This window comes from Crotalus tigris, unplaced genomic scaffold (genome assembly GCF_016545835.1).
Source record: "Crotalus tigris isolate CLP2741 ecotype Arizona unplaced genomic scaffold, ASM1654583v1 scf7180000024437.13266115, whole genome shotgun sequence".
Taxonomy (NCBI): domain Eukaryota; kingdom Metazoa; phylum Chordata; class Lepidosauria; order Squamata; family Viperidae; genus Crotalus; species Crotalus tigris.
This window is the reverse complement of record NW_024100606.1, coordinates 258765-271304: the sequence shown is the minus strand read 5'-3', so window position 1 is coordinate 271304 and position 12540 is coordinate 258765. Positions and strand designations below refer to the sequence as shown.

The following is a 12540-nucleotide window of genomic DNA, read 5'->3' as shown; positions in this document are numbered from 1 at the left end:
ATTTTTGCTTGGAGAACTGGTTCCCTTGTTTTCTGGTTAATGGTGTTTCTAAGTACAGTATTTCTTCTCCCCCTTTTTGTAGGAAGTAAGGTTGAAAGAATTCTTGAGGTTGTCCTATCCCAGCAGTTCCCAACATTCTGTTTCTGGTGCTTTAGGTTTTCTTGTTGTTAGTTGTGAAGTCGTGTCCGACCCATCGCGACTCCATGGACAATGTTCCTCCAGGCCTTCCTGTCCTCTTCCATCTTCTGGACTTCATTTAAGCTCATGCCTACTGCTTCAGTGATTCAATCCAGCCACCTCATTCTCTGTCGTCCCCTTCTTCTAATTGGCCTCAATCTTTCCCAGCATTAGGCTCTTCTCCAGTGAGTCCTTCCTTCTCATTAGGTGGCCAAAGTATTTAAGTTTAGACAGGGCTTTTTTTGTCATAGAATGCCTAGAACGGAATTCCAGCACCGTTTTTGGATGGAACCTTGTAGGGTAGGCAAGGTGGGCTGTATGACATGTGTGAGTTCCGGCACCTTTTTTTTTCTCTTTCTCTTTTCCACTCCAGCTACGGTAGCAACATAAAGTCATGCTTGTAGCTGCCTCAAAAGCATCTGGCTGCAAAATTGCCAGTATGCTACATTTTTACCATCACAATTAGCAAGAGGTTTTTAAATGCAACACAAAAATGAAGGCTCGGTGTCTTTGCAGCTACATTTTACAGCAACTATTCAGATATTTGTGTAGGAAGACAAATACATTCACAGTGTAGTGAAAATGCAAGACTGGCTAGTAATTTATTCCTTTTCCCATGGTTGGAGATGCTCCAGGACCTGCAGTAACTTAGGGCAGGCATAAGTTGAATGACTTTTGCACCCACTTTCTGGTCAGCTGGAACAATTCTCTGCCCATTCTGAAATCCGCAATGGGAAAAACAGAATGCCAGCTTGAAAATCATTTGGATGGATTGGTCTAAAAAATTTATGATTATCAATTTATTTTCTCTGGAAATCTGTACTTGTTGAGAGGAGCTTTATGCCTACACTAATTTTCCACAACGGTGTCCTTTGGAAGTGCCGGAGAGTAATCTCCATTTGCTCTCAGTGCAATGACTGTTTCTTTTCTTCAGTGAGATAGCCCGGTTTGAGGACACTTTGCAGGAGTACGTGGTGTTCAAGGATTTCCTCTATCAACTGTCTCCCAAAGAATGGCGGGAAGATCATGAAAGACGACGGATGAAAGAAAAGGCGAATAAAGACAATTCTGAGAATAAAGATGAAAAATCACTGTCAAAAGGTAAGCATTTCCATAATCCCAAGACTGTATATGATTCTCAGATCTGCATAGAAATAACAATAGGTCTTCAGAGGCCATTACTGAACCTCACCCATCTTCAGAAGAAACCAACCAGGAGGAAAGCCAAGCCACATGATACAATTACAGATAATAAAAATAATAGTACGGAGAACTTCTAACACATTAAACCGGTAAATTCTACTGTCTTGTCAAATTAACTGGTATTAAAGGTGCTTCCATTAAGCTATCATTGTTCAAATTATACTCCATACATTCATGTTATCCCACTTTTATGTCTCTTTCTTTTATATTATTAAAACTGGCTGTGGAATCCATTTTGAGGCAAAATCAATATAGAGTTATGCTTACATTTTAAAAACAAAGTAGTTGAGCCAACTTTTTACCACTGCAAACATTTTAAATTTCTTAAGATTTCTTAAAGTATTTCACAACAGTATTCAAATGCTATTCTTGAGTATTTTCTTTCCTTCTCCTAAAAAGCATTTTGCTTCACATGCACATATATCTATATTGATGAAACAAAACAACCCAATTTTGAGCTGATCTTTGTTCATTCTGTATAATTATAGTATGAATATGTGCTTTCTAAAATGACTGGCTTGTCTATTGATTCTGTGAATTCACTCTGAAACCAAGAAAAGAAAATTACTGTCATTTACATCATATTACTATTGTTTTTATTTTATTTTACTATTGTTCATGGCATCTGGCCCTCTCAATTCCTGGCAAATAGATGGGGAAGAAATGGAGGTAGTGACAGATTTTATTTTTTGGGGCTCCAAGATCACCTCAGATGGGGACTGCAGCCAAGAAATTAAAAGAGGCTTGCTCCTGGGGAGGAAAGCTATGGCAAATCTAGACAGCATACTAAAAAGCAGAGACATCACCCTGCCAACAAAAGTGCGTATAGTCCAGGCCATGGTTTTCCCAGTTGCAATGTATGGCTGTGAAAGTTGGACCATAAGAAAGGCTGAGCGCCAAAGAATTGAGGCCTTTGAACTATAGTGCTGGAGAAGACTCCTGCGAGTCCCTTGGACTGCAAGGCGTTCAAACCGGTCAGTCCCAGAAGAGATCAACCCCGACTAATCTTTAGAAGGCCAGATCCTGAAGTTGAAACTCAAATACTTTGGCCACCTAATGAGAAGGAAGGATTCACTGGAGAAGAGCCTAATGTTGGGAAAGATTGAGGGCAATAGAAGAAGGGGACGACAGAGAATGAGATGGCTGGATGGAGTCACTGGAGTAGTAAGTGTGAACTTAAATGGACTCCAGAAGATGGTAGAGGACGGAAGACCTGGAGGAAAGTTGTCCATGGGGTTGCGATGGGTCGGATACGACGTCGCAATTAACAATAATTAAAAACAACACTATTGTTTTTCTATTCAGTTTTTCTAGAAGGTGATGAATAAACTCATTTGCCAAAGAACATGGGAAAATCAATGTACCTTTTTGTTTTTTAGATCTCATCATAAGATGAGTATCTTTCCTTCATGTGTTTGATGTAGGCATTTGTGACTGTTACTAGCTATACAGGATATACCAAGTTATGGTAAAATACATCTTATTGTGTCAGACTTAATTATAATGTGGGGAATAATAAAAGACTCATGAACCTCTCAAGAGGTGAGAAAGTGAGCAAAATACTGTCTATTTAAAATGATTCAGACACTATTTTCATCATGTTTATTTGATTAATTATTACTTACGTTGCTCTAATTTCCATTTTCCTTGTATTGTTTGCTTATATTTAAAGGGTAACTAATGAGACTAAATAAGGACTGTAACTTACAAGACTTTGGTCTTTTTCAGTCTTTAGAGTCAGGAAAGATAAATGTATTCTGCAATTGCTTACTGTCAAAAACAATGAGCAACACTGAGAAAAGTGTACGACCGATACAGATTTTCATTATATGATTTTTCTTTCTCAGTACTAGATCTGTATACAAATCTTTTTTTAAAGTGCCCCTTCCCTTCCCTTGATTATGTGCATTTATTTTTGGAAGAATGAAAAATAGTAGTGATATCAATATTAATACTAATGATTAGAGTTTTATAGAGATTTTTAGTTATTTAGTTATTTTATTTATTTCTTAAATTTATATGCCACCCATTTTACTGTCAAGCAACTCTTATTTCTTAAAATGATACAACAAATCTAGTTCTACACATTTAATTAATTGAAAAAATAATGAATTTCAAATGGTATAATTGTAAATCCTTTATTACTAATATTTTATTCTTCATGCTCTATGACTTTTTCCATTTTTTATAGTATATAGTTATTCGGCTCTTCAAAAGTTTTAAACAAATGCATTATTAATAATGTTAACAAATTATCATATCTGGAGTATGTACTCATGACAAAATTCACACTTTGCATATCTTATAATATGCACAAAAACACATAGTAAGGAACTTTGTCAGGCCCCAAACCAAGAATGACATGTGATGATTCATCCAAGCAGAGTTCTTTATTGTTTCACAAAATCATACCATACCAAGCACTATACTATCTGTATCTACAATATACTTTCTGAACTATTAGGGGAGGGGCTGTGTTCACTCTCTTTCTCTCACACATAATATTTGAGCTGAGTTGCCTCTTACTCCTCTAGAATGCACTCCCTCCCTCCTTGGAAATCCACCTCCTTACTACACTCCATCACAGATTCACATTAAAATATATATATTTTAGAGGATATCTTCACAGAGGTATAGATGGGAGAGGTGGGTGTTCTCTTTTCTTTTGGCTGCATTAATAAACTGATGTAGAACCAAACTTTTAGTCATTAAAATGAACAAAACCAACAATTGTACCCATCCCTCTTTCTATCATGACTTACCAATAATAGCCTTTTTACCTTTTTCTCTCCAAACAGTAACACTCAAATGAGGATGACACAATTAATGGGCTTTTCTGTATTCAGATTCAGGGAAGGATCTTCAAGATTTTCAAGACAAGAGCCGACGTCGAAAACATTCTAGTTTTGATGTGGCTAACATAGAGCCTCCCTCTTCTAGAACACCAAGCCAAGTTTTGTCTAGAAAGGAGTCTTTCAAATTAAGCAGAGTATCTTCTAGGCAGACTCTAAAGTCTCAACAGAACAGGAAACCGTAAGTATGTCAGGGAAGTGAGTCGGGAGAGAGACAGAGAGGAATCAAAATCACCAAAATTAGGTATTGGATCTCACAGGAAAATAATACAGTATATTACCTTACATCTTTCAAATTATGCCTTTATTTTGGCCTCTCAAATGAGAATAAATGCAAAGATGTGGGATGTATGGAGCACTACATATAAATGCTGGTGGCTTGTGCAAGTCAAGCTTTGTATATATTGCCATTTGTGTGTGTGTGTGTGTGTGTGTGTGTGTGTGTGTGTGTGTGTATATATATATATATATGGAGAGAGAGAGAGAGAGAGAGAGAGAGAGAGAGAGAGAGAGAGAGAGAGATGAGGCACGTAAAATTGGAAGCATATTCACGGGGGGGAGAGGGGATATTTGAGAAGGGAGTAAGAATGGAGGAGAATAGCCAGGAACAGCAGGTAGAGCTGCAGATTAGAGGGGGGGAGGAAACAGGAGAGGGTGGGGTTGATAGGAATGGAGAAGGGCAGGCAGGAATAATAGGCAGCAGAGCAGTTTTGGGGGAGGGAAAGTTTGGGAAGGAGAGTCCAACAGGAACGCAGGTTGGTAGATGGGAACAGTACGTAGGACAGCAGGTAAGGGGAGGAAGAATGCTGGAAGGAACAGCAAACAGAGCTGTGGATTGGAGAGGGGGGGAGGAAACAGGAGAGGGGGGGACTGACAGGAAAGGAGAAGGGCAGATAAGAATAGCAGGCAGGACGGCAGATTGGGGGGGAGGAAAGCTTGAGAAGGAGGGTTTAATAGGAATGGATGTTGGCATGTGGGAACAGCATGTAGGACAGCAGGTCAGAGAAGGAGGAATGTTAGAAAAGAGAGGATGGACAGAAATGGATGAACAACAGGTAAGTCAGCAGATTATGGGGAGGACATTGGAGAGGGGAAGATGGACAGTGGGGGAGGAGGGTAAACAGGAACAGCAAGTAGAGCAGTGGATCAGGAAGGAAAAGACATTGAGGAAGAGAACATCAATAGGAATGGTTGATGAAAGGCAGGAGCAATATGTTAATCAGCAGGTGGGAGGGTTGAAGGAAGGGGGGGAAGGATGACAGGAATGGACAACAAAGGGTGTATGAATTGGCAGGCTAGGGAGTTGGAGGAGGGAGATGAGATAGGAACTGGCAATGGAATGCAAAAACGGCAGGCGGACCAGCAGCCCAACAGGACTCGTGTATTGCCGAATCGGAGGAGGCACCTTGCATTGGGTAGAGAGGAGGGATTGAGGAGTGTGTTAATGATAACAGCGCAGGGAGGGGGAGACAGCACAAGGATGATGGAGCAGAAAAATACAATGTTTGAGTGCAAAAAAGAGAGGGCGGAACAGTTAAGGCAGTCACAGGCAATCAGGAAGAGTGGCCCTGTCACGAGGGCAATGAGTAGGCAATTGGATCAGCAAGGGGATAAAAAGAACTTCCCACCCCCTAAGCCCCACTCTGAGGATGCTGGCAGGGGACCAGCGAAAGCTAAGTTGTTTTAATCTTGTATATAACTGTTTTTATTGTTTTAAATGTTGTTTTAACAATAAATTTTATATATATATATATATATATATATATATATATATATATATATATATATATATATATATATGTTTTCTGAGGTTTTCGCGGGTGTTTGTATGTAGGTCTTTGGTTATTGGAGCTGACTATAGGTCTGAGTGGGGTTCCTTCTTTGTGTATCTTGGGGAGACCATAGAGTTTGGGGCATCTGGATGATTTCTCTCTGGGAATGATTCTTTGCTGGATCTCTTCGCTAATGGGGGAGACTTTTATTTTAGATCTGGTGGGGTTTTTTTAGTGGAAAGAAACCCCCACTAAAATCCAAGACAAAGAACAAGAAAACGGCAAAGCCCTCCTCCCATACATAAAAGGCACCACAGACAGAATCAGTAAGATCCTCCATAAACACAACATCAAAACAGCATTCTGCACAAACAGAAAAATATCCACCATCCTTAGAAAACCCAAAGATAAAATTTAATTAGAAAATCAAGGAGTATACGAAATCCCATGCACCACTTGTCCCACCACATACATCGGACAAACCAACAGAAGAATAAGTGCACGCATTGAAGAACATAAGAACTCAGTCAAAAAGAGGAACCAACATCTTCCCTGGTCCAACACCTTAAAGCCACAGGACATGAAATTGACTTTAAAAATACCAGAACCATTGCCAAAAGTGAACATTTTAATAACAGAATAATCAGAGAAGCCATCGAGATAGAAAAACCCCCACACAGCATGAACAAGCAAGATGATACCTCCCGCCTACCAGCCATTTGGAAACCCGCCCTTATTGACAAACGACTCCCTAACACAAAAAATGATACCAGACCCACACTCACAAAAAACACACAGGATGTCACCACCACACATCCACGCAAAAAACAAACCCAAAGCCACACCGATGACGAGGCACGACCACAAACCAGAAGCCAGACCACAGCTGCATCATTAGCCACTTTAAACCCCTCCAATCCATACATGAAGCAAACCGACACCCTCCATGAAGAGGAAGCACGACCACGAACGCGAAGCCAAAAAATAGCAAGGCAACCCAAAATCTCAAACCCCTCTGCAACTCAGACTAACCTGAGCACAACCAAATAGAACACTCCCTCAGCCAATCAGAGCACAGCCAACCCCCCAGCCAATCAGAGCACAGCCAACCCCCCAGCCAATCAGAGCACAGCCAAGCCCCTAACCAATCAGAACACACCTCCACCCAATCAGAACACAGCCAAGCTCCCACCCAATCAGTTCATACCCCCACTGGCAGTTAAAAGGAAGAAATAGCTAAGACCACACATTGCTGCTCAAAGCACGAAGCTGAAAACACCAGCCTGAAGATGACGAATGGGACTTCGTCGAAACGTCGCCCAGACACTTCCAATTTTACGTGGGAGAAAACCCGAACAACCGTAACATCACTGTTTCATGTGGTTTGAAGTTGTCCATGAAGTGGTACTCATTAATCTATTTGCAGTTGTCTGCTTTCAAACTGCTGGGTTGGTAGGAGCTGGAGTGTATGATGGGAGCTCACCCCACGTCGTGGGAATGATGGGTCTTGAATGCAGGTCTGCTGATTGGCAGCTCAGTGTTCTAACCTTGTGAGCCACCCGCTCCATGATGATGTCAGTTTACATCTATTTATAACTGACTTTGCATCTTCAATGCTCTCTTTCCACTTTCTCTTCTTAGAATTATGCAGGGCTTTTTTTGTCATAAAACTCCCAGAACAGAGTTCCGGCACCTTTTTTGGATGAAACCTTGTAGGACAGGCAAGGTGGGATGTATGACATGTCTGAGTTCCGGCACCTTTTTTTTTTTTTTTTTTTTTACAAAAAAAGCACTGGAATTATGTATCCACTGTTGTACAAATAGCTCTCTGCTTCTCTAATGGGACTTCCCTTTTCTCCCCTCCATATTCCCATTTTGAAAATTTGCCATGAAATGTTGTCACCCTTTCAGGGGAAAAAATGGAAGCATACAGGAGAAAAGGAAGTCCAACCATTAACTGAAAGGAAACAGGTAGTAGTAGCATGTAGCAGAACTTAGCAAATCTTGCAAAAGCTTAACAGGAGTAAATCTGGTTAACATTTGGGTAAGAGACCATCAGAGAATGCTCAAGTTCTTGGCTAGATAGGAAAACAGAAAAAAAAATCCCAAAGAAAGCAATGGCAAACTACTTGTATAATATGGCCAAAAAAATTGTCTGATTGTGTCTAGGTAGTCATCAGGTGAACATAGCATAAGGGCACCCTTAAAATAATCTATTAGAAAAGTGTGTGGAGATTTCCTGCAAAAAACTACAATTGCCAGAGTTCCTGAGAAAGAGGATAAATGATTGAATCAGTTTAATAGGTTTCATCTATGGATATGCTGTCATCTCTTCCAACTTTCTACAAAGTGGAAAACAGTTGCTTGCCATCCATTTCCAACTCCAGTTCAAAATACATGTTGAGGGATCAGCGAGATCAGGGCTTTTTTTCTCATAGAACGCCCAGAACGGAGTTCTGGCACCTATTTTGGATGGAACCTTGTTGGGTAGGCAAGGCGGGTTGTATGATGTGTGTGAATTCCGGCACTTTTTTTTTTTTTTTTTAGAAAAAAAGCACTGAGTGAGATAAACTATAAAATAAACATTGCATTGTAATCCCTGTAAACAACTAACTCAGGAATAACTTCTACAGGAGTGTACAGATTGCCCCATCAGAAGAAAAATTTACTCCAGAATTATCTGATGAAGATGATGATGAGGTTAGCAATTCAATGTTTTTAGCATATAACTGCACCACTGATGGAGTTCAGCAATTAATTGTACATTTTTAAGCTGGAATTCTTAAGGTGAAATAGGGCTGCAAAGTTTTAGTAGCTTAAAAGGTACTGAAAAGTTTAAACTAAGAAATGGAGGACAATCGCACCTTTAAAAATTATAATTTTCATCTTGAATTTTGATGGCACAATACTGATGTTGCAAAAAATGTGGTTGGGCTCTATAAGATTATGAGTTGCCCACCTCACTCAAGGTGGTCACATGTGGATGGGATCTTTCTTTATTTAATCTTTTCTTATTTATTCAATAATCTGGTGAAGTAGTTTGGAAGAAGAAATAGTAGCCCAGGGAACTCTGTCATTAAATAAGAATGTGAAGTGGATTTTTCAGAGGCCCAGCCTAATATGTAACCCTTTACTTCACTAGCTGATTTGGCTGTACTCATTGAAGTACAGCACCAAAGTGCAGATGATAAGACAGAGATAGATGATAACTAGTTAGCTAGCTAGAGATAGACACTGTAGATATTTTATTTATTTACTTATTTATTAAATTTATATGCTGCCCATCTCACAGTTGAGATAGATAATTGTTTTTCTCTCTTCCACCATTTTTCTGCCACTAAAATTAGCTATAATTTAACTTTTTATCAGTGCTGTGGAGAAATGATTAGCAAAGTTAATCTAGGACCAAAAAACAACAACAAAAGATTGCTTTTTCTCTTAATATCTAAACTTGATTGACAATACAAGACTCCTTCATGTTACTACTTTCCTTGGCAGGTACCTGAATTAGACTTTACAGATCCACAGCAGCTGCTGCAGCTTTTCACAGAGCTGGAAGAACAGAACCTGTCTCTGATTCAGAATTCTCAGGAGACAGAGGAAACTTTGGATGAGCTCCGGCACACTTTGGTTAACACGCGCAATAAAATGTAAGCAAGTAAAAATGATTGCCTACAGCAGTGTTTCTCAACCTTGACAATTTTAAGGCATGTGGACTTCAACTCCAAGAATTCCACAGCCAGCGTTAAAAATTGTCAAGGTTGAGAAACACTGGCCTACAGTATAATAATCCCCTGCAACACAAGGATATTCTATTTCTTTCCAAAAATGAGCAACAAATGGTCTCAGTTATTATTTGTGTACCTATAGCACTGATGGCGAACCTTTTAGAGATCGGGTGCCCAAAAACCACCACCCTGCCCCTGCTCTGCCTCCCGCCCTGCCTGCTCCGCCCCCACCCACCCCCTGCCCCACCCACCTTCAGGGCATGCACCACCTCCACAGCCTGCTGCAGCAGATTGCCAAGCAGCCCTGCAGCACCATGGCAGCCATGCCCTCTGTCCACACCCCGCAGCATCATCTGCACGCTATGGAATGCGAGGGCGGAGTCTTGTCCCTATTGCCCAGGGGCGACTCTCCTCCAGGGGGGCTGCTGGTGAGGAGGGGGCTGAGGTGGAGGTGGGGCTGGGGAAACGGTGTGCGTGCCCACAGAGAGGGCTCCGAGTGCCGCCTCTGCCACCCATGCCATAGGTTCGCCACCACTGATCTATAGCAATAGCAAAAGCACTTAGACTTATATACCGCTTCATAGTGCTTTACAGCCCTCCCTAAGCAGTTTACAGAGTCAGCATGTAGCGTCCAACAATCTGGGTCCTCATTTTACCGACCTCGGAAGGATGGAAAGCTGAGTCAACCTTGAGCTGTTCAGGATTGAACTGCTGAACTGCTGGCAGCATTCTAGCTGTGCCACCACAGCTCTATGATAGCCATCCAACAATATTGCTTTTCTGCCCTGCTGTTAAAAAATGTTCTACCCTACATCTCCCATAGCCCTAGACATATTAGCATCTATTGTGAGAAACAAAAACGGAAGAGACATTTGTAAGATTTTTCAACCGATTTCTTCCATTCCACTTTTGAGAGTAAAAGATCAGGAGATGTCAAGACACGCCAGCTTCATTCATCTATTTCTGCCAGCTATTGATTTCCATGCAGTCTTGCATGTTTCCATAAGCTAAAACTTTTTAAATAGTTCAAATTGCCACAAATGGTAAGAATAGCAGCCTTAATTAAAATGTGGACATGATCATTTACATGATAAAACCTTGTTAGCAGTAATTATTATGATTTAAATATTAGTACAGAGCATCTCAGCATAGAGCAGCGGTTCTCAACCTGTGGGTCGCGACCCCATTTGGGGTCGAACGACCATTTCACGGGGGTCGCCAAACAACGCGATCCGCCATTTTTTTCCTCAGCCGGTGCAGGGGGCGGCACCACGCATGCGCGCCACGCAGGGGGCGGTACATGGGCCGCCGCCGTGCATGCGCGCTGTGCATGGGGCACCGCCGCGCATGTGTCACGCAGGGGCAACGCATGGGGGGCGTCGCACATGCGCATTGCGCAGGGGGTGGTGCCGCGCATGCGTGCTGCACGGGGTGGCACCGCACATGCGTGCTGCACAGGGGGCGGTGGCGCACATGCGCACCGCCTCCTTATGACCGGGGTCGCCGGTATAAAAAGATTGAGAACCACTGGCATAGAGAGCCAGTTTGGTGTAGTGGTTAAGGTGCTGACCTAGAAACCTGGAGACTGTGATTTCTAGTCCTGCCTTGGGTGCGAAAGCCAGCTGGGGGACCTTGAGCCAGTCACTCTCTCTCAGCCCAACTCATTTCATGGGGTTGTTGTGGGGAAAATAGGAGGAGAAGGAGTATTCGGTATTTTTGCTGCCCTAAGTTATTTATAAGGTGGGATAAAAATCTAATAAATAAATAAACATACTCATTTATGTTTATTTACATTTACTCAGATTTTTTCCCCAAGTGTTAACTGGTTTGGCTACCTCAAAGACCCTGTGCTCCCTCCTGAAAAGGACACAGGCCAGCTTCCACACACTTTATATCCTCAGTAATAGTATCGTAGCGCCACTATTCCGCTGTTGTACCCAGTTCCCCCATGGAGCCAAGAGCCACGTGTCAAGAGAAAAGTACAAAAAGCTAATCACTTAGAGAAAATGGAGGAATGCTGGCGAGACATCACAAAACTTTGTCAATAGCATAGAGGGGCTGGGAAAATCCAGGACCTGGGAGTCGAAAGAAGATAATCTTGCCTGTGGAAAGCTGGACTTTGGACTTACAGCTCTAAAGAAAATGCTGCAAATCTGGTTTAACCAAGGAAGAACTGAGCCTATATTGAATTAGCTCATCTTTCCAAGTAATTGCAGTGTATAAAATTACTCATGTCAAACTCTTCCAAACATGACTTCATTTTTTTTTTTCTGGATTAGGGATCGTGAAATAGAACAGCTGAAATTGCTTGCTGTCACTCTGCAAGCCAACATTGTTAAAGAGGAGGAGACCGCCGCAGACCTGGAACTTAAAGCACGCGTCTTTTCTTTTGGGGAGTACAAAGCAGATGTTCAGGTATGCATAGCATCAAGTCAATTGATAAAGCTTGAGCCTAAAGATCAGAAGGTATGTGCAGTATAGACCCAGTCCCACAGAACGGTGCAAATGGGCTACAATAGCTACGAAAAGGGGAAAAGAAAATGTTACAAGATCATAAGATCACGTTCCCGAGTCCATAAGATAACTTGGATTCTCTGTTCTGATTGTCAACTCTGCAATGAGCCTGAATGAAGCCAGGAGTAAGAAACAGTGCTGTCATCTTGAACAGGGTAAATGGATACTGGCAATCTCCACCTCATGCTCTTTCCCTGAGATTCTTCACCCAGATCTTATGAAAAGGTAAAAAAGAGACATGGCGAAGATTTAGGTGGCATGCTGATAAAGTCCCAACCTCACTGAAGAAGAAAA

The 12540-nt window shown here is 41.6% G+C and overlaps 1 protein-coding gene across 8 annotated transcripts in view; it reads left to right on the top strand.

Moving 5' to 3' along the window:
- CFAP100 (cilia and flagella associated protein 100) overlaps positions 1 to 12540 on the top strand; it is a 34288-nt gene that overhangs the window by 16420 nt on the left and 5328 nt on the right. For all 8 annotated transcript variants that reach the window (XM_039331311.1, XM_039331310.1, XM_039331313.1 and 5 more), the window contains 5 exons: positions 1112 to 1278; positions 4227 to 4413; positions 8638 to 8704; positions 9503 to 9654; positions 12012 to 12147. In XM_039331311.1, coding sequence (XP_039187245.1) covers positions 1112 to 1278; positions 4227 to 4413; positions 8638 to 8704; positions 9503 to 9654; positions 12012 to 12147 — 709 coding nt within the window. The remainder of the gene's footprint in view (positions 1 to 1111; positions 1279 to 4226; positions 4414 to 8637; positions 8705 to 9502; positions 9655 to 12011; positions 12148 to 12540) is intronic.